General features: G+C 39.9%; 1 protein-coding gene and 1 long non-coding RNA gene across 6 annotated transcripts in view; one reads left to right on the forward strand and one right to left on the reverse strand.

Annotated features, from left to right (window-relative positions):
• The window catches only part of HIVEP1 (HIVEP zinc finger 1), a 149,122-nt gene that overhangs the window by 10,848 nt on the left and 110,495 nt on the right, over window positions 1-27,779 (forward strand). The window contains exon 2 of one of the 5 annotated variants that reach the window (XM_035710452.2): window positions 26,900-27,204. The exons of the other annotated variants lie outside the window; for them this stretch is intronic. Within the exon in view, the coding sequence (XP_035566345.2) occupies window positions 27,072-27,204 (133 nt within the window). The 5' untranslated portion in view covers window positions 26,900-27,071. The remainder of the gene's footprint in view (window positions 1-26,899; window positions 27,205-27,779) is intronic. 5 annotated transcript variants of the gene reach the window in all.
• Window positions 371-27,177, reverse strand: LOC112658274 (uncharacterized). Its single transcript, XR_003135631.3, has 4 exons — window positions 27,049-27,177; window positions 25,497-25,663; window positions 2,668-2,853; window positions 371-1,261 (listed from the first exon to the last, which is right to left on the reverse strand). It is a non-coding gene; the product is annotated as an uncharacterized LOC112658274 (long non-coding RNA).

The raw sequence follows: 27,779 nt of genomic DNA on the forward strand, positions 1-27,779 counted from the left end.
AGAGAGGAAATCAGAAGACCAGAAAGCCAGTCACAGCCCACCTTGCTCTGGTGAGCACGTTGCTCACACTACTTTAAGTGCATTGCTTCTTTTCAGGCTTCCTTGGAAAATAGTCTGTGATGTGTTCATCTTGTGTTTGATAATTAAGTCAATAATAAAAGATTTATACTTAAATTATATGTTTATTATGCTTTCATGGCAGTTTTAACTTTTAAAATATAATTTTTCTTTGATTTATTCTCAGTTCATCAACTGGTATTGGTGTAGTCCTATGGCTATGTAAAACCAGAGAATAAACCTATTATAACTTTCTGGAATATAAGTTTTATTTTGGGGAAGATACATATACACACACGAGAGTGTGTGTGTATTCATATATAAAAATATTTCACAAGTATAATTTCATATATAAGTATACAGAATTTGAATGGGTTTAAATCAGGCATGCACACAGAATGTTCCTGTAGAAGGTGGAATATACACTTCTCTGCTGTTAGAGGTTCTCTAGTAGAAAAGTATGAGAAGAACTGCTATGTTAAGGGCAAGACATGAATTTGGGGCAAAACTGAGACAGCGTTAGAACTGATGAGGAGTCTGTACAGATTGTCAGAGCAGGGTTTGTTGAATTCTAGTATCTTTACTCTTGGCCCTATAAAGCATATAGAACCTTTATCTTTGGTGCCTGTCTGCATGAAACAGGTGGTTAGAGTAACACATATCCTTTTTTTTTTCTTAAAGATTTTATTTATTTATTGTGGGGGGGAGGAGCAGAGGGAGAGGCAGGCAGACTCCATGCTGAGTGCAGAGCCTGACAGGCTCAATCCCAGGACCCCAAGATCCTGAACTGAAATCAAGAGTTGGACACCTGACCGACTGAGCCACCCAGGTGCCCTTCCCGCCCCCGACTGACATATCCTTCGTGAAGGTGAATGAGAATTTCTGAAGAGCATGAGGTAAACACTTGGCGTCCAGAAGAAAGATTTTGTATGTTGTCCTGGGTTCCTTGGAGAAGGGCTCTTGGCCACTTTATGACAGACTCCCTTCCTGGAACCCCCATGTGTAGTGTTGATGCATGTGCCAGCGCCACCCTCGCCAGCAATCATTCTTTTCTGATCACCCATCTCCCCCCACCTTCCCTGGCCTTTGCTTGGACTGAGGTAACCCAGATGGTGGGACTTGCTGGGCTTCCATGTCAGTCCTCCTGAGAGAAAGGGCTGTTGTTCTGCTATGCTGGTCATCGTTGTGAATGTGTTCCAAAACTCTGGGGAAGAAAGAAAATAGGTATTTGAGTTGAATTTGGGCCTAGGGTTTCAAAGACTGATGTACTTTAAGATTGGAAGTCAATAAGTCAATGTACAAAATACCAAGTGCTAACCATTTGTAAAAAGGTAAATTTTTTTAACCTTTTGCAAAACAGATTTTGGGGATTTGGGTGTGGCTGGTTTTTTCATTTTTATTGATTGAGTGAGTTTGGCTCTGAATATTGCTTTATTATAATGTGAGAAGTAAAGGGTGAGGTCCACGCATGGTGTCTGTGGATGCCCACCCATCATCCCCTTGTAAGATGAGGTCCAAAGTCCTGAGTCTGCCTCGGACACAGTTTGGTCTTCTTGTTTTCCTGTGTATCTGATGAATAATCTGCCATTTCAGAGCTCCACATGCAGATCTGGTATTTCTGTGCTTGCTCTTCTTTCTGGGAAGTATTTCTTTCCCCTTCCCATTTCCACTCTATTGTCTTACTCTGCAAGGGAGATGTCTCTGCCAAAGATTTCTCTTCATCTTTGAGCTTTTCTCCCTATCCCCTCCCCTGCCACCATGCTCCCCACCCCCAACATACATGGTGGGCCTCCATTGCTTGCATCTATAGGTACCTTACTGAACTTCTGATAACGGCATCATCATTATTCTCCAATAGATCTATCATCTGAATTGGGTATAACTTACATGTCAGAAGAGCATGTTTTAATCACCCATCTCTGTTCAACAAAAACATATCTGCGTTAGCTTTTTAGGCAAACTGAAAGATTAAAGGTGATTTGTACTCTGAAAAGTTATTTAACACTTTTCAACCGTGATTAGCAAATGCTTCTTGTGGTATTTGGTAGCCTCTGAGGAAGAAACCTGTTACAATATTAAATTTTAATCACCTGAACCAAGTAGTTATTATTAACTTTTGTTTTACATTAGGTTTTGTGGCAGAATTCCTAGAGTTTATCTCTTTGGTACATTTAATTAACATAATGGTAAAGAGTTGGGCCTCAGGTTATCAGTGGCTGGCTGCATGGCCTTGGGCAAGCCTCCAGTGTTGGTTCCTCTTCTGCAAAGTAGAGATAATGTGTGAAGATTAGGTAATATGGCAACACTTAGCACTGATGCCTGACACCAGGTAAACACTCATTACAGAGTTGTCGCTTTCTCTAGAAAACTGGTTTGTGCCAAACTCTTGGGTTGCATATGCTTTGCAAACAGAGGCCACCCGGAAGCAAGGTGTGATCTGGCTTCCCTGTCTGTGCTCAGCATTAATTACCGATAGGTCTTAGGGTCCTAGTGATCCACGCCTTGGGGTGCAGAAGAGACACATCACTGCAGAAGAGAATTTGGGAAGGACAATTCTCACCCAGTGTGCAACCTCCCCAGTTTGTCCGTCTACACGGATTCACAGCTTACCTCATGTTTAGAATCTAGTTCTAAGGACATTGATCGATTGTGAAGTCTTCTGCAGTATTGTAACGGAACTGCTTTCGGAAGGATTTGACATTCAGGATCCTGTAGGGTGGAAGTGATGCGCTGTCCCTCGTGCTCGCTCCCCTCCCGTGTGGGACCTTGGAAACCCAGTGCGTTTTCAGGAGTAATCTGAAAAATGTGAACATTTTCATTTGCTGCCAGTGAGTGGACCCACTCCCGTGCCTGTTTTATAAATCACCTGTCGTGAAGAAAATTTCGTGTTTTCTTGTTACATAAAGCAGTAAGTAGAATAAGTTTAATTCTGATGATTTTTAGATGGAATCCCAGCTGTTCATGCATTGCTCTTCATCTTTGAATGTTAAGCCAGCAGTTCTATGTTAACAACAGCCTTAAGATTTGAGAAGTCAGAAATCTTGTGGCGTATATAACCCATGGCTTATTTAAAAAAAAATTCTGTATGTGACTGCAGCTAGGAAGGAAGGAAGTAAATAACTTAGAGTTTTTGATGATAAAGGTAAGAAGGTATTGAAGTTATTAGCAGCTATCATGTAAATAGCTGTTAGTTCATCTGACTAGGATAAAAATAGGAGACTAGATTTCGTAAAGCAAGCTTCCCATTTGTTTTCAGATAATTATTTTTCAACTCATATCGAGAGCTTATTTGATGCTTTTGGAATGCTTAATAACATTAATGCTTTTTTCTTTTTAAAAGCAAATGCAAAATGTAATAATATGATTAATCAGAGTAATGATTTTATTTAAGAGCATCTTTGCACCAAATATGTTCTGATGAGGTATAATTTTATCTTATCATAGAATAGGAAAATACATAATGTGTATAGAATATCCTATTATATACATACATTTTAAGTTCTACCTTTAGAATGCCCTATAATTTGAACAAGTCTGGGACAAAGTTGGTTCTTGTGTTATCTGAAAAAATGTTTTGTGAATAAATTAAATGCCCTATTTTTTCATTCCCATATTTAGTATTTTAAAACCTTTCAACAGCACTCTTTTGCATATTACTAATATGCAAAAATTACAAATGGTCCTCAGGTATTCTTATAAAGCACTTGTTATTTTTAATGATGTTATCCACTAATCACTGCAGGGCAGACACTTACAACCAAATAGTGTCCTTTATTCTCAATACTCAAGTCATTCTTCAGAAGGAAGTTCTTCTTGATTATAAGGCTTTTACTTTGGAGTTTTTATTTGAGGCAGCATTGCATTCATTTTGGCTTTTAAAAATAAATTTAAGTAATCTTTACACCCAACTTGTGTCTCAAACTTACAACTCCGAGATCAAGAGTTGCATGCTCTACCGACCGAGCCAGCCAGGTGTGACTTCCTTTAAAGATTTTATTTTATTAGAGAATGAGCAAAGGGGGGTGGTCAGAGAGAGAGAGGACAAGCAGACTCCCCGCTGAGCAGGGAGCCTGACAGAGAACTCAGTCCCAGGACCCTGAGACCCTGACCTGAGCTGAAGGCAGCTGCTTAACTGACTAACCACCCAGGTGCTCCGAGGCACAACTTTTTAAAAATAAATTAAAAATGTAAGGTTCTTGGGTATTTTCTATGCTGAATTTTGTTCTAGAAAATATTCTAAGGCCATACTGCCGTGCCACAGTACTTGAAAAAAATAGAGTGATCAAAAACTGGTTGCCTGCTAAGTAATTAATGAGAATAGGGGTCCTTTAGGTGTGAAGTGGAACAATAGTAGTCTAAGTGTTCTTCTTGTTTAATTGATGCAATGCAAAGCTGGACTTTTATGGTACTTGGGATATTTATGTGCCTATGGCATTTCTATGTGCCTATGTGGTGAGAGTACGAATTTACTCAAAGGTACCAACTGCTTTGCATTTAGTAGTGTGCTTATTTTCCAACTCTTAAAAAGATTTGCCAGGGAGGAAAAAGACCAGATCAGCATAAAGTTGCTTAATATTATAATGTTCAAACAGAAATAAATTAAGAATTCAATCGGTGTCATGTTTGATAGTTTAAAAATATGTAAACATGCACTGAGCTGCTACACAGCCCAGGGACCTTGAAAGGTGGTTGAACAGTGCCAGAGATGTGTCAGGGAGTTCTCCCTCTTGCTGGTTTCTCAGACACCTCTCCAGGAGAATCCTACAAATTCTACAGCTGGGAAGGACAGACCTTGGAGATCATTTACTTCATTTCCCTTTTTACAGATGAGAAAGTTGGCCAGAGAAGTTTAAGTGAATTGATGTTGAACAGCATCTTATTTGGGACATTTGTGGAATGATCTTTAGAATTTCTTTTTTTTTTTTTTTTTGAATCATACTGCTTCCCATGGTTATGTTTTGTTGTGAGCTGGTGGCAAGAGGGACATTGTGTTTATCATTTTTGTTGTAAAAAGAGCTAACCTGTCCACAGGTCTGTGTGCTAGGCTATATTCAACATGCTTTTAGTATCTTTGTTCATGTAATCCTTAAAACCGACTGGGACAGGTACTGTTATTGCTCCCATTATATAGACATGAGGATGAGGCACAGAGAGGGTGCTGGTTGCCCAAGGCCCCACAGCCAGGAGTCTCCAGTGCCTTTGATCTTGTCTATCATACTTCTACTTGCTCATGTTGATAGTAGAGTTTTCCTGAGTAGTAAGAGCTTGCAAAGGTTCTCTATCTCAGTTATAAAATAAAACTTTTGTCAAGCACAGCATGTAGAGCTGAGGTCACTCAGAAGGTCAGAATTTGAAGGGCTTTTATTTTCCCCCCTCTAAGTCTTTAATTGTTGAAATTCATTTCAGAGCTGTGTATGTATATATTACTCCAAGCTGGATTTGGTATTACAAACATAAGGAATTTCCAAAGTCTTCAAGAGAGAGAAAATAGTTGTTCCATCGAAGTTATTTGCTTACTTATTTACTTAGTAATATGTAGTTGAAAGTAGCAATATCTTGCTTACCATGGAAAATGCAGTATTTATTTTTTTATAATGATTTGTTTTAAGAATTTATCTTTCAAGTATAGTTGACATACTATGTTATATTAGTTTCAGGTGTTCAACATAGTGATTTGATAGTTCTAGACGTAGTGCAGTGCTCACCTTGATAAATGTAGTCATCATCTGTTACCATACAGCATTATAGTAGTATTGACTGTATTCCCTATACTGTACTTTTCATCTCTGTGACTTATTTCTTTTATAACTGGAAGCTTGTATGTCTTAATCCTTTATACCTGTTTTGCCCATCGCCTCCATGCACCTCTTCTCTGGCAACCACCAGTTCTCTGTTAATGGATTGTTTCTGCTTTTTGTTTGTTTTGTTTTTTAGATTCCACACATAAGTGGAATCATATGGTATTTGTCTCTACCTAATTTTGCTGAGCATAATACCCTCTCTGTCCATCCATGTTGTTAAATGGCAAGATTTCATTCTTTAAATGGCTAATACTCTGTTGTATATGTATACCGTATCTTCTTTATTCTTCTATGAGTGGACACCTGGGTTGCTTTCATATCTTGACTGTTGTAAATAATGCTACAATAAACACCGGGGTGTGTATATCTTTTTGAATTAGTGTTTTTGTTTTCTTTGGGTAAATAGCCAGTAGTGGAATTACTGGTTCATATAGTATTTCTATTTTAAGAAGAATGGCAGTATTTATATGAGAGTCTCAGCCTAACAGTTGAAATTTTAGACATAAATGCTTAAAAACTTTTTTCTGGGAATACTGATGTGAAAACATTAAAATTCTAAGTAAAATATGGATGAAAAGATTTTGTAATTTTTTCTCATAAGTAGATACAGAAGGATATAGAAAAAGTGTACTATTTTAGATGTATTTGGACTTTTATAGATTGTAGATGTAGGTGAAAGGGAAATGAAAGAATGAAAGGGACATTTTATTAGTCTTCCATTTAATTCCACAAACAGTGAACATGCTAGTATGCTATATGTAGAAATTTAACCTCACACCTAGCCATCTAAGGGTTTTTAATATGTCTCCAAACATATGAAAAAGATCTAAGGGCAATATAAAGCAACAAATACATAATTTAAGATGAATATGGAACATTGTAGTATGGAACTCTCAAAGGGAAGATGAAGCAAAAACTAACTTGTTGAGATAAATCAATCAGAAAATACTTGGAGGAGTTAATTTCTTTCTCACTGAAAACTTGAATGAAGCGGAGTTTTGAGATAGCTTTTAAAGAAAGGAAGGGTAGATTGGCAGAGAAAATAAATAGTTTTGAGACTTTGCTGGAAAATTAATGGGGAGAAAATCAGGAATGCTTGTTGGTTTAGTTTGCTTGATTGAAGTGTATTTCTCAATGAACTTGAAAATTTAAGAATAAGGGAAACTTTGTAGGTTTGACATGTGTAGTTTATATTCACAATAATTATAAAATCACCAACTTGAGTTCTATAGTAAGTTGAGTATTTATAAAAGATATATCAGAGGCTAGAGACTGTCTTATAATACTTTGAAATTTAAAGATTTATTTATCTAATTTGAGAGAAAGAGCATGCATACACAAGCAGGAGGGGCAGAGGGAGGGGGACCGAGAATCTGAAGCGGACTCTGCACCAAGCATTGAGTGTGACACGGGGCTTGAGCTCATGACCCTGAGATCACTACCTGAAACCAAAAGTCAGCCATTCTACTGACTGCACCACGCAGGTGCCCCAATACTTTGAAATTTAAAAACAACCTCCCCACAGAGGATTTTTAGAGCAGTGAAACTACTCTGTGCGATACTATAATGATGGATACATGTCATCATACATTTGTCCTGATCTATAGAATGTACAACCTCAAGAGTGAACCATAATGTAAACTGGATTCTGAGTGATGCTGTGTCCATGTAAGCTCAACAGTTGTAACCGGTCTATCACTCTGGTGGGAGATGTTGATAGTAAGGGAGACTGTACATGTGTGGAGGAAAGGGGTATGTGTGCTATCTCTGCACAGTCCCCCCCAATTTTGTTATGCACCTAAAACTTTTAAAAAAATAACATATTTTCTCAACAACATCTTCACCGAGGGTCAGAATGATTTGTTGATATCCAGGAAAAGGATGGTAGGTTAAAAGAATAAGGCAGTCTCTGTCTCTCTTTTTCAGAAAATCATCTTCCTGCATATGAACAAATCAGGAAAAGAGCAACATATGACCTTGAGCAGATAACTTGAATTTAGTTTCTTCCTTGAGAACAAGGCATGGGAGTGGGCAGGGGTTGGGAGTGGGGTGATGTTGATCTGTAATTTTCTTTTTAGCTTTAACTAGCGGTTACTCTAAGGCAGGGGTCAGCAAACCACAATCTAGTGGTGAAGTCCAACCTTCTACCATTTTTGTAAATACGGTTTTATTGGCACTTGGCCATGCCTCCTCATTTACATATGTCTGTGGCTGCTTTCTTGCTATAGCAGTAGTTGCAAATGGCTCAGAAAGCCTAGAATATTTTCTATCTAGCCTTTTACGCGGTTTGCTGATCCCTGTCTATAGAATAGAGGGGAATTGGATTATTTATTTTTAGACCCCTTTATGTTTGGGAATAAGTAAGACTATTCCATCTATCTTCAGAGGACTGTAGGAATGAGTTGTAGGGGAACTTAAAAGGGCTGTTTTGTTGGGTTTAGGGACTGCTACCTGCCACGCATGACAAAGAAATTCACATTCCTTTGGTTATAAGGTGAAGGGAGAGCCTTAGAGGTTGAGTTGGTCTGACAGAAAGATTTAATTGTTCTTGATGTTCTAATGCCAAGATCATGGGTCTCCACTCAAAAGGCCTGGGTCATCAGGGAGCCATTCTTTTAGAACGCTGTCCTTCTTCCAGTTGTATTGAGTTTTTAGTTACCTCTGTATTTAACTCACAATGGTAGAAAAATATCGTAAGCCACAATTCCCAATGCTGTACACCAAACATTTTGTGAAGGATTGTTTTTTAGAAAAAAAGAGCTGTCTTTGAGAAGAGTGCCTTCAGAAACATGGGCCCTGAGAGGCAGTCCTACTCCCTGACGGTGGTGTGCTGAGAATGGGACCCGTTATCTGTATGACAAGTGCTATTGACAATTAGGCCCCACGATTTGTTCTTCAGTTTCAGAAAGCATGATTACATTTCTGAATATCTGAAATCTCAATATTTCCTACACAACCACCTTTGATCTCCAAGTGATTATTTCTGGTGGTTTTGGGTTAGCAGAATGAGAATGAGTAGAGAAGATAGCTTTATGTTCTGGTTTTGTTTTACTTTATTTTGCTTAATTTTAAATACATTAAAGATGGGCTTGGTTGAGTTCATAGTAACTATTTGAATAGTTTGAGAAACACTTTTGAAAGCGATGCTGATTCGGGGCACCTGAGTGGCTCGGGTGTTAGGCGTCTGCCTTCAGCTTAAGTCATGATATGAGGGTCCTGGGATCCAGCACTGTGTTGGGCTCCCTGCTCAGCAGGGAGCCTGCTCCTCCCTTTCCCTGAGTCGTTCCCCACTGCTTAGAATAAATAAATACAATCTCTCTCAAATAAATAAAATCTTAAAAAAAAAAAAGAAAACGAAAGAAAGCAATGCTGATTCTCCCCAGACACATTGGACCATAGGTCTTGTTACTGTGGGACCTGCCAGTGTGAGCATGTGTCTCGAAAATGATGTGAGATTCAGTATTTTAACATGTGACCTTTCTCAGTGAAAAGCAGAGCCCAAAGTGGTCATGAAGTGAAGTGAAAACAAAGGGCCACTCTGGAAGCCTCTGCCTGGACTTTTGAAGGCCCTGCTGGGATGGGTTGGACACATGGTAGAGTTCAGCAGCTCTGCCCCTGTCTCATATGAAATTTATAGTTGAAGACATGAAGACAATAATGGTTTACACGTGAAAGTCCAGCCAGCTGTGCAAACATTTGATGAGTGAACACAGAAATAATATTCAATTTACATATATAAGCAGATGTATGACTGCATGGCAGAGGGGTTAAGTGCATTATTTGGCCTTCTATCTGTTGATAGTTTAGAGTGATCTGTTATGTTTTGGTGGAATTAATGCCATATGAGTGATGAGTTACATGCTTCACATTTACAGTAACATCTTCAAGAATGTAGAGTTTCATAAAGTTTTTGTGGAAAGTGTTTTTCAGTCTCCAGACAGTAGTTTATTGCCTCAGAAACCACTGCAAGATATATATATATATATATATTTTTACAGCTTTTTAAGATGTAATTTACATGCAATAAATTCACCCATCGTAAGTGTACATTTAATGAATTTGAGTAAATTTACAGAGTTGTGCAACCTCTACTGCAGTTCAGTTTTAGAACATGTTCATCACCTCCAGTATTTCCCTGAGCCTAATGGGAGTCAGTCATGCTCCCAGGCACCTGCTGGTGTGCTTTCTGGCTCTTTACATTTGCCTTTTCTGGACCTTTAATAGAATGGAATCACACAACTTACGTCTTTTTTCTCTGGTTTCTTTCAATTAGTATGATGTGTTTGAGACACATGTACATTGTAGCATATATCAGGATTTTTTTTTTGACCTTTTAATGCTGAGTAGTATTCTCTTATATGAATATATCACCTTTGATTTATCCATCTACCAGGTGATGGACTTTTGGATTGTTTTCAGTTTTGGGCTGTTAATGACTAATGTTGTAAGCAGCAATGCCCAAGTCTGCATTTTAGCAGGATGTTCTATAAATGCCACTTAAGTCAAGTTGGTTGTTAATATCTGTTTTACTTGACATAATTATAGAGATTCCAGCTCTCTTAGGATTGCTGTTTGCATGGTATATCTTTCCCTACCCTTTTACTTTGAGCCTTTGGATTCTTTGAACCTCTCATGGACAGCATGTTGTTGGAATTGCTCTTTTATTCAGCCTAACAGTTTGTCTTCTGTGTAGGGTGTTCATTCCATTCACATTGCTGTGCTTATTGCTGGACATATGTTTACCGTTTTGTTATTTCTTTTCTATTTGCCTCATACTTTTTTTAAAAAAAGGTTTTTTGATTTGAGAGAGAGAAAGGAGAGAGAGAGAATGTGAGTGGGGGTGGGGGAAGGGTCAATGGGGGAGGGAGGGAGGGAGGGAGGCAGAGAGAGAGAGAGAGAGAGAGAATCCTCAAGCAGATTCCACTGAGCACAGAGTCCAACACGGGACTTGATCCCATAACCCCGAGATGACCTGTGCCAGAACCAAGAGTCAGATGCTTAACCTACTGAGCCATGCAGGGGCCCCTACTTGCTTCACACTTTTTGTTGTTCTTGTGTCACTGCCTTCTTCTGCATTAAATATTTTTTAGTATATAGTTTTGATTTCTTTGTTACATTACTATATTTCTGAGTAATTTTCTTAGTGGTTATTCTAGACATTATAATATGCTCCTTAGTGAATCCCTTTCTACTTGAGAATAATAGTACTTGAACTCTGGTAAAACATGGCAATTTTGATCCTGTTTGTCTCTTTTTTTCTCCTTTATGCTGTTGTTGTCAAACATGATTCATCCCTTTATGTGATAACCATAGCTCTATAGTGTTAAATTATGGCTTTGTACAATCTTATATTTTTTAAAACATTCAAGATAAAAAAATGAGAAAAAATAGTAAGTCTTCTATTCACCATTTCTGACACTCTTCATTTCTTCATGTGGGTTTGAGCAATTGTCTGTGTTACTTCTATTTAACCTGAAGGACTTAATATGGCATTTTTTATAAGGAGAGTCTTCTAGCAGCAAATTATCTTTTAAATAAATCATAGAATGCTTTTATTTCTTCTCCTTTTTTCAGTTTTGAAAAGTAGTGTTCTGGCTATAGAATTCTTAGCTGATAGTGTTTTCCCCTTTCATCAGTTTGGACCTTCCACTGCCTTCTGGCCTCCATTGTTTCTGATGAGAAGTCAGCTGTTTCTCGTGCTGTTTTGCTCCGTGCACAGTGAATTGTTTTTTGCTTGCTGCTTTCCATTTTTTCTTTGTCATCAGTTTGAGTACGCTGTGTTTAGGTGTGAATCTCTTTGTGTTTATTGTATTTTGGGTTGAACCTCTGGGATTCAGAGTTTGGTGGTTTTGGCTTTTTATCAAATTTGGGAAGTTTAGGTCACTATTTCTGAAGATATATTTTTTCCCAGCTATTTCCCTTTTCCCACTGCACATATGTTGGTAAACTTGGCTTCACACACCCGTGAAGTTATGTTCATTTTTCTTTCATCTGCTTTCTTTCTGTTCCTCAGATTGGCTAATTTCCATAGAACAATCATCAACTGTACTGGTTTTTTTCTTGTGCCAGCTCAAATTTGCTTTTGAACCCCTCTAGTAAGTTTTTAAATTTCATTTGTTTTACTTCTCAACTCAAGAATTTTCCATTTGGTTCTGTTTTTTATAATTTATATCTCTTCATTGAGATTCTCTGTTTGTTGAGTTATCATATTTTCTTTTAATTCTTTACACATGGTTTCCTTTGGTTCTTTATTTTCATTTTTTGTTTCCTTCAGTTCTTTAAATGTGTATATTCATATAATTGTTACTTTGAAGTCTTAATCTGTTAAACATTTGGGAGCACTAGAGACAGCTCCTATTGACTGAGTACGGGTCACACTGAGTACGGGTCACACTGTCCTGTTTCTCTTAATGTCTTCCAAGTTTTTTGTTGAATATTTTACACTTCAGGTAATAGATTAGAGCAACTCTCTTTATTGTTCTTGTTGATTGTGTATTTGTCGTTGCTGTCATTATTCTGTTTCTTTAGTAACTTTCCTGGAATAATTCTGTGAAGGCCATCTCTCCCATGCAGTGTGCCTGCTGCTATCTGTTCAGGTCTGTCGTTGATTTGTTTTCCTGTTACTGGAAGCCTAGTTTCCTAGGGGTTACCTTCCTGGCTCATAGTTTTATGTTCAGCCAGTGATTGATGAGAGGTTGACCTCACATCAGTAGAGCTTTCACTCTGCTGATGGATCTGTGTGTGGGCTGGGGAGTGCACTCAGATTTCAGGCAGTTCTCTTGTCTGGCCCAGCTTTTACTTTGAGCTCAACCCCCCTTGTATCTTCATTGTGTATATAGGTATAGGTTCTGTCACCAAGGATTGTGTGGGTGGCACGACCCACTCTCATGTCTGCAATGCATATGCAGAATCTCTGGTCAACCTGGGACATCTGTAGAAAGTTTATTAATTACACTATGGTTGTCTCACCTCCCAGGACTCCCTGTTAAATCTCAACTTGTCTGCTTGTGTCCTGCTTGCCCTGCACAGGACCTTAGTTTCAGGCTAGCAGAAATCCAACACCTTTGTTTTCCCTTGCTGATGGGATTGCCACTCTTACAGTGCTCCATATCTAGGGGCCCTGGACTGGCAGAGGCAGTGAAGCTATTGGTATTCTCAGCGCCCCCTCACAGTTGAACTATTGCACTAACGGAGCTGGGGGCAAGGAGATGGGAGTGGCCACCTGCAGAAACCACATGGTCTTCTGCTCTGCTGATCCTGTGTGAAATTCAGTACTTGTCACAGAGAAGTACTTCTCAGTTTCTAGAACGCTGAACTGGTGGTTTGTGAGTTTTGCCTGGCTTTGTAGGTTGTGTTTTGCGGAGAAGATCTGTCCACTTCGTGAATTTTGTCATTGCTCCATTTTCTGTGAAGGTCTAAGCCCCACCCTGGGTTCTCAGAACATCAGTTTTGTGCCGTGTCTTAACAAGCCTTTTACTTGGAACTGCTCAGAGAGACCCATCAGGTTGGCCAAAAATCTTCTTGCTTTTGAAAAGCTATAAAAAGTGAGATGATCATGCCCCTGGGACACTAGTGTAGCCATTATTGATATTGTACATCCATACTACTCATTTAAACACCTGCTCACTGAGAACTTTTTTTTTTTTTGGTCTAAACTTCTGTCACTGGAACTGTGGTTTAGTTGGAAAAAATAAATGCAGAAGCTTTGGGGTTTTGGAGTTGTGGAATTGGGATTGAATCCTGATTCTGTGATTCAGAGTGCATTTTGATCCCTTTGAGTCTGTGTTTCTTCAGCTTCAATGGTGAATAATAACACCTACTTGATGAGTTATTCTGGAGATTAAATGGAACATCAGGGAGACATCTGAGACATAGTAGGTATTCAGCAAATGCTAGCCTGTGGTTGGGAATGCAGTTTTGGTGACTTTTGAGTTTTTTGCTTCTCGCTTTTTCAGATTATCTGCTTCTTGCTTTACCTAGCTTTGCTTCCTCAGATTCCTTTTCCTTCTTTGGGATAATTTTGGTACTTTATACAGTACTGAAGTATACAGTGTGTTTTCCTTGGAGTACATTTTAGTTGAATGCTCTTTCTAGGTATCCCAAGTGTTCCCAATACTTGATAGTGATTTCCTTTCTAAAATCCAAATTTTATGTGTTTATAAGTGGCAATGAAACTTTTTATGGCCACTTTATGGTGAATGAGCTCACATGTATAAGATTGCCTTTTGGAAGAGGTCTATAAAACGAAAGAAAGTGGATCATTATCTAGATGTTCTCAGGACATGACTGGGAGGGGCAAAACAAGGCCTCTAGTAGAGGTGATCAAAGACTTACAGAGAAATTTTCTTGGGACTTGCTGGACCACATCTCACTCTGTTCTGGTTTGGAGGTGCTCTCCTCTGATATTTAAGCGCATTGGGAGGAAGTGGTTGCTCTAGTTGCTTCATTAGGTTGTAATGTCATTTTTGGTTTTAGAGAGAATATGGTGGGGCTAAAGCATATCCAGAGCCTTTTATGAATAGCCATACTTTTCTATGATTTTCGAAGCTGAGAAGCTAACAGTTCCTCTTATGTAATATTTTACTTAACTGTCAGAGCACCCTATGTCAGAATAGTTTGTAATGTTTTTTATTAAATTTTTAAAAATTAAGTTTCAGGACACTGCCTCTTCTTGAAAGCTTTAATTTTCTCCCAAAGAATGTGTGTGTTACGGACAATGTGTTTGTTACATGTAATTCTTGAAAATACAGTATTTAAGGGGTAGCTCAGTCTCAGTTAAGTGTCTGGGTGCCTCAGTCAGTTAAGCATCTGCCTTCGGCTCAGGTCGTGATCCTGGGGTCTTGGATTGAGCTCTGTATCATCGGACTTTCTGCTCAGTGAGGAGCCTGCTTCTCCCTCTCCCTCTGTGTTCCCTCTGCTTGTATTTTCGCACTCTTTCTGTCAAATAAATAAATAAAATCTTAAAAAAAAGAGGAAGTACTTAAGCTCTAAGTTTTGCAATATGGATATTGCAGAATTTAGACATACAGGAAATCAGGATCCAGAGCTCTCTCATTGCAAAGTGAAATCAGGAAGTCAGGTATAGGGTGGACAGGATTAGGCAGATGGCTTATGGGAGTCACCCTGCCCTTGGAGTTGCAGCTGTGTATGCTGTCTGGAATGAGGTCGGATCCAGCAACTCATACATGCCTATAACACACATGATACAGCAGAGTTCGGTAGTTAAATTATGGGTTTGTCAACATGAAATGGTCCTTTGAGCACCTGCATTTGTTGCAGGAGTAGAGTATGGAGTTATATATGCATCTTGCTTCTATTAAACACTGATATAAATGCAAGTCTTGAGGCAGGTCTGTAACAGGTTTATAAAAATTATTACTTGTTCTCTTGGGCTTTAAAAAATCAGACTAGTATGATAAAAATTTTGGAAAAGTTTTATTAAATGAAAGGAAAATTTGGACTTTTTATTCTGTGTAGATTGAATATTTTTTTGTTTTGTACTCAGTGAATATTTGATAAATAAACCATGCAAAGTGCTGTGCCCTCTGAGTGCTGTGGAGGATAGGAAAGTGGCTCTGGCATAAATGCCAGCCTCAGGGTCCTGCATTTCAATGGGAGCAGTGAGACAAGTCCCTACCATCACAAGTGCGAGGTGATAAGTGCCATGGGGTGAGTAGAGCTGTGGAAAGAGTCTGGGAAGGCAGTGTTTTTCTGGTTTGATAGGAAAGCTATCCCCGACCCCCAAGAATTCTCTTTACTTTCCTTGTTCACTTTCCTTGTTCATTTCAGACCAATTCTCTGAGTCCCCATTTTAGCGCATGAGACCGACATATAACATTCCTAATTCCCTTCATCAAGTAAGTCTGAAAGAGAGACAAGAGGAATTCATTGGTGAGAGCCTTGGTTAAGGACCATAGCTTGGACACTTGGTGTGGTTTCTCCACTTGAGGGTTGAGCCAGGCTGCATATGGCATATGACCTGACATGTCACTGGAAAAGCCTTGTAAGTGCAAGATGTCACTCAACAGAAAGATCTCGGAGAAACAACTCGAATTAAGCTCAGGGTCTGGACGCTAGATTTGGGAAAAATACCATTTGTGTGAATCAAGCTGTTGGTACCAAATGTATGAAGAACTACTGACACCTCATGGATGTGGATATTATTATTTTTAGTTACATAAAGTGTGTATGCATATGTAGCAGAGTCTATCTGCGTATGAGTACGTACACATGTATGGTCTTGGCTCAAACTGATCTGTCGAGTTTAATCTGTGACAACAACTGTTCAGTATATTCCCAAGTTATTTGAAAAATAAAATAAAGTTGGAGTGTATCTGTTGAGTAACAGCTTAATCTCTCCCAGGGTATCCATATTTATTCTGTAGAATTCTGCTGGTAGGACTTACTAAACATGAAAACAAGGTAGCATTTAAATAATTCATTATCCTTTTCAAATTTATATGCAGTATTGTTTTGGGAAAGAATCACAGTCGTGGTTTTCTTTTTTAATGTACAATAAAGACAGTGCAGAGAGGTGGAGTGAGGACTCATTGACATGTGAATCTAGATAAGTCCAGACTGAAAAAATTGCTTGTAGTTTATTTGATTTTTTTCATATATCCCTTGCTCTGTGGACTTCTGTGCATATCAGCCAACTTGATTGTTTCCAAAATCCAGTTCTAAAGTGAATCTCATCTTCTGACATTTGTAATTTTGGAATCGTCCTGTATATACATGAACACCCAAAACCCGGGGAAGATCGTTAGAAAATAATGTTGAGGGCAGCCCCAGTGGCCCAGCGTTTTAGCGCCACCTTCAGCCCAGGGACTGATCCTGGAGACCCGGGATCGAGTCCCATGTCAGGCTTCCTGCATGGAGCCTGCTTCTCCCTCTGCCTGTGTCTCTGCCTCTCTGTCTCTCTCTGTGTCTCTCATGAATAAATAAACAAAATCTTAAAAAAAAAAAAAAGAATTTTGAAATAAATGAATAGATGCTTGGAGGGGGCAGATACTGAAACTTTACCCCAAAAGTCAACATAGATTTTAAAGAATGGATATATTAAGAAAATCAAAATATAGAAAAGTATAGAAAATGTAGAAGAACACCCTAAAGCCCTGGAGAGGTTCCATTCTCAGGTTTGGAGAAATACAGCTCTGAAATAAAAAGCATGACTGATCTAAAAATAAAAAGTATTTATATTTCAAAGATGATAGAGTTAATCTTAAAATGGTAACTTACTCTGCTGTATAAGAAAAGGTAATAGGTAAGGGGACAAATTACTCTCAGTAATAAAAAGGGAAAGTAAAAACTCTCTGGAGATAATTTTTATTTACCAATGCATTTGATTTTTTTTAAAGCAATCAGGATGCCTGATGTTGGTAGAACAAGTATTATCATTTGTTGTTGGTGATGTGATGGAGCTTTAAAGGTGCATGTACTCCATGTAACTTAGTTTATACTCTGCCTATACCCCTTTGAATAAACCCCTTCAGCCAGGCATTCTATGTCCTAAAATTTATCCCAAAGAAATAACTTGTCAGGGGCCAAAGGGTATTTCCCCATCGACACTAATTTTACTGTAATCTGTGATAGCAAAATAGTAGAAGTGACTTGTATGCCCTTTAGTGTAGAATACTAAATTGATCTTCTGTACTAACAGACTTTTAAAAATGATAGTTTTGAGATCTTGTGGAAACATGAAAAATGCCTGCTATATATGAAAACATATGTATAGTACAGAGTATGCAATTATATGGCCTTTGTGGACATGCTTTTGTTGGGGTGGCAGCAATATGAGAATTTTAAACCTTTTTTCTTTAAAGATTTTATTTATTTATTCATGAGAGACACAGAGAGAGAAGCAGAGACCTATCAGAGGGAGAAGCAGTCTCCCCGCAGGGAGTGTGATGTGGGACTCGATCCCAGGACCCCGGAATCGCACCCTGAGCTGAAGGTGGACGCTCAACCACTGAGCCACCTGGGGATGTAGTGCTCCTCACATGATTCCGTATGGTCGTGTAGATGGGCACTTAACACAGCTAGCAGTAGAGTTTGAAAGAGTGGCTTTCCAGAGGTGATTTCATGAGCTGAGTCTTGGAGAATATATGGGGATTGGCCGAATCATTTGGGAGGAAGGGATCAGAGAAGAGGTGACAGTGTGAATAAAGACTTGAAGTGTGAGTCGAGGGGGACATGTGTATTTACAAGGACTTTTATTTCCAGGGTAAACTCAACATGGGGGTCGGGCACGGGGTCGGTGGTGAGGACTGGGTCTTAGAAGGTGTGTATGTTGTTACTAAGGGTGGAAAAGGACTCTTGTTTTCACCTCATGTGGTGGTTTCCTCTTTGAGAGTACAGTACGCATTTTTTGTTTTGTTGGTCATGCTCTGTCCTATAATTGTTGAATATTTCTGGTTGTCTGACTAACAGTAAACACAACTGAAGTGCATGGAATCAAAATGGGTACTCATTTGTGTAAATTTCTTTGTGTATTTACTACTGTGGCTATTCATACATTGATCTGTGATGATTTTCTTGAGATGGTATGCGAATCAGCAGCAAAAATTAAATTTTCTGACTCCTGATCCATGAAAGTGTATTTCCTTTTGTAGTTTATTACTACAGGTTATAGCTGAATATGAACATATTTGTGGGTAATGCACTTTTATGTGGTTGGGAAACAAGTTTTATTGAATATTATGGGAAAAAATTTTGTGTTTGCAAGAGGTAGTAGCAGTATTTTGCTGTTTTGTAAAAAAAAATTTTTATTATAATATCTAAATGATAAATCCTACTTATTGTTTTTCTTTGTCGTTTTTATTTTAAGCATCTTATGTAGGAAAAATTAAGGAACATGATACATTTCATAAGACATTAATACCATGCAAATTCTTTGTTTAAATGTTTTGATCTATGGCTGTCCCTTAAGTTGAAGGCAAATAATAGTAGTTATTTGGTGATCTATTAGATCTTTTTTAATGCTTTTCTAAAGAAACACAGATATTACAATTTCCATATGTGTTTTTTATATTTGAGGACTGTATTTTGGTGTAACTGGTTTCCTTTTGTTATCCTTTTTTTTTTTTTTTAGATTTTATTTATTTATTCATGAGAGACAGAGAGAGAGGGGCAGAGACAGAAGCAGAGGGAGAAGCAGGCTCCATGCAGGGAGCCCGATGTGGGACTCGATCCCAGGTCTCCGGAATCTGGCCCTGGGCTGAAGGTGGTGCTAAACCATTGAGCCACCGGGGCTGCCCTCCTTTTTTTATCCTATATGTTTTATGCACTTAAAAGCATATGCAAGCAATCCTTCGACTTATAAATAAAAAAGATGTGATACACACACACACACACACACACACACACTGGAATATTAGCCATCAAAGAAGAATGAAATCCTGCCATTTGCAACAACATGGATGAATTTAGAAGGTATAATGCTAAGTGAAATAAGTCAGATAGGGAAAGACAAATACTGTAAGATTTCACTCATATGTGAAATTTGGGAACAAAGCAAATAAACAACAACAAAAAAAGAAGAAACAAAAAACAGACTCTCAAATACAGAGAACAAACAGGTGGTTTCCAGAGGGGAAGTGGGTGGAGGGAATGGGTGAAATAGGTGAAGGAGATCAGGAGTACACTGATTGGTTCAGTTGATTAAGTGTCTGAGTTTGGTTCAGAGCATGACCTCAGGATCTGAGATCGAGCCCAGCACCGGGCTTCCTGCTCAGTGGGGAGTCTACTTCTCCTGCCCTGTCTTGTACACACACTCTTTCTCTCTCTCTCTCAAAAAAAAGTAATACACTTATTGGGATGAGCACTGAGCAGCAATGTATAGTATTGTTGAACCACTATATTGTACACCTGAAACTAATATAACACTGTATGTTCATTAAAATTCAATTAAAAGTAAAGTAAAGTTAGGTAGAATTCATCATGTAAAAAGATGAAAAAAATAAAAGCATTCTGAGAAGAGGTCCGTAGATTTTACTCGACTGCAAGGATGTATGTGGTATACATGAAACATTAAGAACAACCCATCCCAACCTGGTCCTATCCCCCAAGCCCAAAGCCAGCCAGGGAAGGGACCAGGATGAACTTTAGAAATGAATAAATTTCTAATCTGGGAATCTCCACTCTGCCTCTTAAGAGCTCTGTGGCTGAGGCATTTAACTTCTGAGCTTCACTCTCAGTTATAAAGTATGTATGATATATCTATCCAAGGTTTGTGATGAGGATAAAAATAGTTGCTCTATTTAACATACCCAGCAGGGTAACCTGCACATAGAGTAAACGTTTCTACCTCTGGGTCCTCTTCCCAGAAACTAGCTATGTGTCCTTGGGTAAATTATTTATCATTCCTTGATCATACATATTTATCGAACCTGAAAGGATTTAGACCTGTTTCTGTTTCATCTAAACAAGAAATCTGAGATTATTTCAAAAATCAGGATTGCCCCTTTTCAGATTGGAACACTTCTTCAGCTGTGCTGAAGAACATTGATGTACTTGTCTTCATGTGGCACCGCTAATGGGAAGCAGGCACAGACCTTTATTTTGTTGATTTGAAACACGCACACATGGACAGTCTTTGCCTTTTGTTTCCGTGCCACCTAGCTTTTCTTTGCCAGTTTTCTTTCATTAAATGTTTGCCAGTCACCTTTGGTTGAAACTATGCTTATTGTCTCAAATATCACCAGAGCAATATGGAAGCTATCCTGATAAGAAAGCCTCTCTTCAGGGTTCGTTTACAGGAATCCTTCTTCAGGTTGAAAATGGTATTTCTGCATTTTGTGACTGGTAACCTGCTCTCCCTAATCTTCACTTATAATAGGTTTTTAACCCCCCTTTTGATCTATTGGCTCCGAGTTGGTTAGATGGATTGGTTGATGGTGGGTGCGTGGGTGGGCAGTTGGCAGAGACTTAAAAATATACGAGTGTACAGTCAGTGCTCATGATGGCAAACAATAGAAACTCAGAGAAGGAGTTCATTTGGAAGGATATGGGATTGCCCACATAATTTCCACCACAGTGGATATTTGTTTAAAAGACAGGTGGGAGTCTATGTGTGTAGCCAGAACATGGGAGATCATGACAGGGGAGAGAAAAGGGCCTGGCCGCCCACCAGGTCACCAGGTGGTGGATTCCCCAAGGTTCAGATGCTGGGCATCTTAGAGAAAATACAAACAAAGAAAAATGAATGTTTTCTACTGCTGGATCCAGGAGTTGTTGAAAGTGCTTATTATATTTGTGTGTTTGAGTATGCACCTGCTGTGAATGTGTATGCACACGCCTGCTTTGGGTGAGGGGGATGCATGGCTTTCATCAGAGGGCCTAAAAGGGGCTTTGATCCCAGAGGAACTAAGAAAAGCTCTATAATAAAGAGATTTAACTGTGTTTGAATCTTTGCTTTTCCACCAGGTGGTGCAAATCTTTTATGATCACAGAAGTTAATCCTCTTAAAAGATACGAAAAATTTGAAATTAAATCATTTTCTCTCTTAAGAGTTTAGTTCTCCCACACAATGAAGGACCATTGATCTGATTCTTGCCTTCTGTCTTGCATAAAAAAATCTGTGGATACATAACTTCAAAAATATTGACAATTGATTTTTAAACTAATCATAGATTTTTGAGGCTATCCCACACCATCTCATTTTGCTCTTTCTAGAAAGAAACAATGACACCTGGCAAAACATAGGTAACATAGTCAGTATGATGATTGTTTCATTCAATTTTTATTACTTTCTGCTTGATACAGAAAAGTCGTATGATTTAAATTTTTGAAGATAAACGTGCACTGTAGCAGACACGTCAGATATTTTAACTGTCTTGTAATGTGACCCAACTGACAGGATCCTAATCAAAACAGGAAGGTAGGCGGCTGAATGGAACAGGTCCCCCGACAATGTTTTTCATCTGCGAGAGGTAGAAATAACGTAGGGTAGGGTCTTTGTAAGGCAAGTATAAATATTTCATTGCCAGGATAAAGGCAAGAATGAATTTTGTATTTGAATATGTTTATAGTTGTCTTAGAAACTTGGAACTCTTTCAGTTTGGACATGTTTTGAATATTTGGGGGAAAACTATTTGAATACACTTACTGAATTTAAATATTATATGCACATACCATTAGCAAAGTTGCTTAAAATATACATGGCTAAGATGAAGTTTTAACAGTTCAGAGGTCGCTTAACATTTGAATTTGGTTATTTAATAGTTTGGATGTTTATACCAATGTTTAGCTAGGAACAGTTTTAGTTTATACCTAACAACATTTAAAATACTCCAAGCCCACTATACATCCTCGGGTCCCTGCTGTGTGTCTAGAGTTTAGGTGAAAACTTGTTAAGTAGGAATTTTTTGGATACTCCTTTGTAACTCTACTCTGTACGTATGATCCAGAGCAGCATCTCTCACTTTTTTATTGTTGTTGTTATTCCCATTAAAGAGAAAAATTGACGACTAACTTTAAATTTCTGCCTTATGAAAAATATTAAATATTAATCCTAAGAACTAAGACTTTGTTGGGTAGGGTGGAGTTTCGAATGGCCACAAACCATGGTAATGGCTCAAATATTTTTGTCCACCAAGAACTAGTTTTTCCTCATTTGAGGCAGTATTGCCCCTGTGGAAAAAGCATGATGTAGGCTCAGTTGTCCTTAAAACCATTTATTTGTGGCTTGTCTGTAATAAAAACAAATGGCTGGTGCTGTGATTCTAGGGGCACCGCAAGTGATTTGCTTATGTGGTGGATTTGTGATAAGGACTGGAAATTAAATGTGCTTTTCAATGGCACCTTATTGATTTTCCTTGAATCGAAAGAGTGATACCAAGGGTACTGGAGTCCCTGCCACTCAAACTCATGTGGCCTCAAACAGTTTAATTTTTGGAGACATTTTCTCAGGTTAGATAGGAGTGAATTCCTCTGTCATCTTCTCTATTTCCCTTGTACTTCCTTTGGATTTATGTGTAGAAGCAGAATTGTGTTTTTTGTCTGTTTTGTCATAAAGTTCACGTTTTGCTGAAGAAGCAGCCAAGTAAACAATTTAAAGGTTACAATGCTTTTCTTGGCAATATTGCAAAAAAAGTCAAGTAGCATGGTGAATTGAATCACTTAGTCCGGTTTTCTCATTTTGTGTATAGGAAATGCACCTGGCTGGCTCAGTCAGTTAAACATCTAACTTTGGCTCAGGTCATGATCTCAGGGTCCTGGGTTTGGGCCACACAGTGGCCTCTGGGCTGAGCGTGGAGCCTGCTTGGGACTCTCTCTCCCTCAGCCCCCAGCCCGCTTCCCACCCCCCCACCCCTGCCCCCTGCCATGTGCATGCATGTCCATGTGTTCTCTCCCTCTCTCAAATAAATAAATCTTTAAAAAGAAAGAAAGAAATGCAACTCTAGCTAAGGACTTAGAAAGCACGTCACTGCTAGAAGCAGAGTAGCATCTCATACCTACATGTTCTACTTTAGAACCCCAAAAGAAATTCTAATGTTATTTATTCAGAGAAAGGATCTGACTGATGGGCAGTGGATCTGTAGTCTGATTTGGCCTCTGTTTTTTTCCCCCTCTAAGCTGTTAATAGCTTGCTCTTTCTGCATCGTTTTGTGTTCAGACATAAACACAAAAAATATTTTACTAATTTTTAATTTTCTGCCCCAAATGATGACTCTAATTTCCTTTTTTTTAACTGAATAATTTGATAGGGACATCCTTCCACTCATCATATATAGATCTTCATTCATATTTAATTAGTTTAATCTAAAATACTTAGTAATCTAAGGTATCAATTTCTCTAACTTATTCAGTTATTTCTTTGATAGAAGCAATTAATTGGTTTTGCTGTGTGTGCGTGTGTGTGTGTGGTTATTTTCGTATGTCGTCTATTTTTTTTCCCCAGAAATAAGACCAATTTTTCAGGATTGTTTAGTAAGTAAAGAATCCTTTTCTCACAGAATTGCCATAATTTCCCGCATGCAGTTGGCCTCCTGGCCTGGTTTACTGACTTACTTATTCTTCTGACACCATACAGTTTTGGTGGCAGTAGCTCTTAGTTTTAAATTCCAAAAAGGTAAGTTTGGCTTCACTTTTTTTTAAAATAACATTTGTTAATGTTTGCCTGAAATACCCTAAATTTCAATTCCAAAGGCTCTGTTTTTACCTGTTCATTTTTCCTTAAAACTTTGGTGAACTAGGGGATCCCTGGGTGGCTCAGCGGTTGAGCGCCTGCCTTCGGCCCAGGGCCTGATCCTGGAGTCCCAGGATCGACTCCCGCATCAGGCTCCCTGCATGGAGCCTGCTTCTCTCTCTGCCTGTGTCTCTGCCCCCCCAACCTCTCTCATGAATAAATAAATAAAAATCTTAAAAAAAAAAAACCTTTGGTGAACTAGGCAGGCGTTATGTATAGTGCTTGTGTGCTCACAAGTGCTCACCTAACAGTGGCTCCCACTCCATGCGGTTTGCTTGTAGCTCAGGGGACATTTGATGCTTCTCTGTCCAGTGCAAGAGGGGTTCCCAGTGAATCGGGTGCTCCCCAGCATTTCCTTGCTAGATCGTTAGTGGCACTTCTAGAAGTTAATAAAACTTAGAGACTATCCTAGACCTTGTGGAATTTCTAATAACCTCTGATGTCTGTCATCTCAATGCCAGTGGCACTCCGATGAGTATGCCAAACAAAAATTCCCAGAGTTTTGCTTCAGAATAATCTGAGGGGTGGACCTTTGAGGTGGCAGGGGAGTGTAGATAATTGCTGAAGATGACATGAGTGGGTGGTGAGAGTGAGAATATGGGGTTCTAGCATTTTATCAGTTTTTTTTTTTTTAATATTTAGAGTTTTCTGTGGTAAACTGTGTGTCTGTGTTTAATGTCCTATGCATGTAAATGATGCATTGTGCAGGGTCACCAGCCCCTGCTGAGACCACAACTTTAAAGCCATGAATGGAAGGCTGGGAAAATGGATTTCAGGCTTCCTGGGTAAGAATGCTAAATGAATTTGTTCTCCCCGTAGAACATTGTTATGATGAATAATCGGGATCTGCATTAATATTTTGTGACTTTGGAGGGCAAATTTATGGGCTTCTTTATAAGTTGGTCAACACACCAATGTGTACGTGTCATTTTTTTTCCCTAAGGCAAAATATATTTTGATTGCTGAACAAAATGATTTTCAGTTGGACTTTCAAACTAGCTTTTTAATTAGGGACTAAAGGGGGGCACCAGAGTGTACCTCGGGGAGCTTTAGGGCTGCCCGTCCCATCGCCCTATTAGCTGCTCCCTCCAACCACACATCTCTGGCTACGGCTGAGAGCTCGCTCTGCAAGTATGGTTTGCACCTGTCTTAGCAAGCTGCTTCTTCCCTCCTCAAGGAATGGCCCTGTGTCCTTCCTTTATAGTCATTCTGGAGCTTCCACTGTGATGCTGACCGACCTGTCAGCCTTTGTAGATATAGGCTGAATATGCTTTGTGAGAAGATTCCCTTTATTTTCTGGTTATAGGACTTCTGTGCTATGTAGCCGAGTTAGTGGGGAACAGTGGACTAATGAGATCGCCAGAGGGCTGAAACGTGGTGTGGGCCCTGGCTTCTAGTTTTCCATCTCTGTTCCAAAACCCTGGTCAGCAGTGGGGCATTTTCCTACATACCACTGGTCAGAAGCGAGATTGGGTGAACGTGCATGTGTATCCAACAAATCCATCTTCCGTTGCAGACAAGCAGCCCGGCCCCAAGTCCTCAGAGGCTCCAGGGGTAGATGGAGGAGCAGGACAGCTCTGCTCTATGTTAGCATCAGCGGCTGACACGTTAGATTAATCTGAAAGGAAGGGGGAGCGTGTTGAATCTATTTGACGCGTTGAGGGAGATTTATTTGGTTCGTCTACTCCTCTCACATGTCATGAGTTGGGCACATTTTTCAAGGTGCTGTCAGAGTGGGAAGGTGGCCCAGGGCCACTGTGCTGACATTTCCGGGAGACAGGGTGAGCAGCGTCCCCTGGGATTGTGCAATGGGCACAGCCTTGACCTGTCTCCTGAATTTCTTTAGTAAACACCTTTGGGGTTACTGCTTGCTAGTGAAGCATACACTTCTACGTAAGAGGTGACTGTTGGTGCTTGACCCACACAGGCCTCGGAGGGCATGTTAGTGGTGTTTGCAGTGTGTAAACGCCTTTTTACAGCAGATCTCAAACCTCATTTATTACCAGTTAAAAACACATTATCATTTTAACAGCGCGTGCTTAGTAAATGCTTTCTATAACATCTGTAGTGGTGCAAACATGCCTAATAAAATTTTGATTATAACATTTAGAAGCATTGGGAAGCCATGCTTTACAATCATCTTTTACATGCTGCCAATTCGAAAATCCAGTAATTTATATTTTTACTGCTTAAAGTTTCTTTTTATAAATGAATATGATTTTCAACAGTGTTAAAGTAGCTTTTGGTAGGAACACTGAGTGAAGACCTGAACTACATGCAATTTAAATAACCCAGAATTCACTGGGGAAAGATTTTCAAATAATCTTAGGAAAATAGAAACTAGAAAAAATTTTACCTTGGTCGTCCTGACTATCTGAGCTACTTTGGTAGATTGCACAGACTTTCTAAGACGTATTTGGAACACTTTGCTGTTGTAAGGTTGACTAGTAGTTCAAAAAGGAACCATAGAGGGGATTCCTGGGGGCTCAGCGGTTTAGTGCCTGCCTTTGGCCCAGGGCGCGATCCCAAGTCCCGGGATCGAGTCCCGCGTGGGGCTCCCAGCATGGAGCCTGCTGCCCCCTCCTCCTGTGTCTCTGCCTCTCTCTCTCTCTCTCTATCTCTCTCTCATGAATAAATAAATAAATAAATCTTTTAGAAAAAAAAAAAAGGAAAGAAAAAGGAACCATAGAGGAATAGTATTTTGTATACGTCCCTAAGGATAACAGCCAACATTTATTGAGATCTTTCTGTATTTCTGGACCTATCTTAATCTCCTTACCTTGTTGAATCCCAACCCCCCCCCCCCCCAAAAAAAGTCCTGCAGCGTGTTGGTACTGTGTTGTCCCCGTTTCAGAGAGGGGACGCCTGAGGCATACAGGAGCAAGAAGCCGCAGACCTCACAGGCATCGTGTGGGAGGCCGGAAGTAGGCCCTGGACTGTCTTCCCCAGAGCCTTGCTCCTCTTCCTGCCACAGCGCTTCGCGGTGCCTGAGACGCTACTCACACACTTGGCCCCGCAGTTCGTGGATGGCTCCACGGCAACATCATCCTGGCTGCCTTCCAGACACGTGGAAGCTCGGGGCCCTGCCAGCGCCCAGTGCCGCCTTGGGCGGGGACGTGCCAGGCCGCCGAGGGACCGCGCCACGCGAGGCCGTGTCAGGTGCTGAGAGGCGTCCGCCAGGATCGTTGTGGGAATCCGGGAGCTGTGCAGTTGGCCAGAGGCCCACACGGCCTGGGGGGAGGGATCCTCGGGCCACAGTGGGGGAGATGGTCACACCGGGCGCTCCCTGGCCGCCAGGCCCTGCGTGCGGCCCACGTGCTGCCCCCTGTTCACACTCCCGGCTCCCCAGGCAGCGGGGTAGCTCTCCGGGGGCCCAGCCACCTGGGCAGGATCTTGCCCCGCAGAGCGTCTGCCCCCGGTCACGTCTTCTTCCCACCCCCACCGCTGAGCTCATTACCCTCGTCAGCTTGGGCTTTCCCTCACTTCTGCTTTCGTGGTGGCCGTGTCTGAGGGTGCCATTTCCTTTGTATTTTTATTTATTATTTTATTTATTTATTTTGTCATTCAGTCTGTGAAATTTTAGGTCATCCCACGCAGGCCACTTCATTCTTACTGATACACCCCAATAGGAAGCATTTGAACTAACTGTGCTCTCCCACCCCGACACGTCACCTGCAGTCATGGATAACTCCCATTTTCTCAGTAAGCCAGCCAGGAGAGTTTCAGGTCCCGTT

This window comes from Canis lupus, chromosome 35 (genome assembly GCF_003254725.2).
Source record: "Canis lupus dingo isolate Sandy chromosome 35, ASM325472v2, whole genome shotgun sequence".
In the NCBI taxonomy this organism is placed as follows: domain Eukaryota; kingdom Metazoa; phylum Chordata; class Mammalia; order Carnivora; family Canidae; genus Canis; species Canis lupus.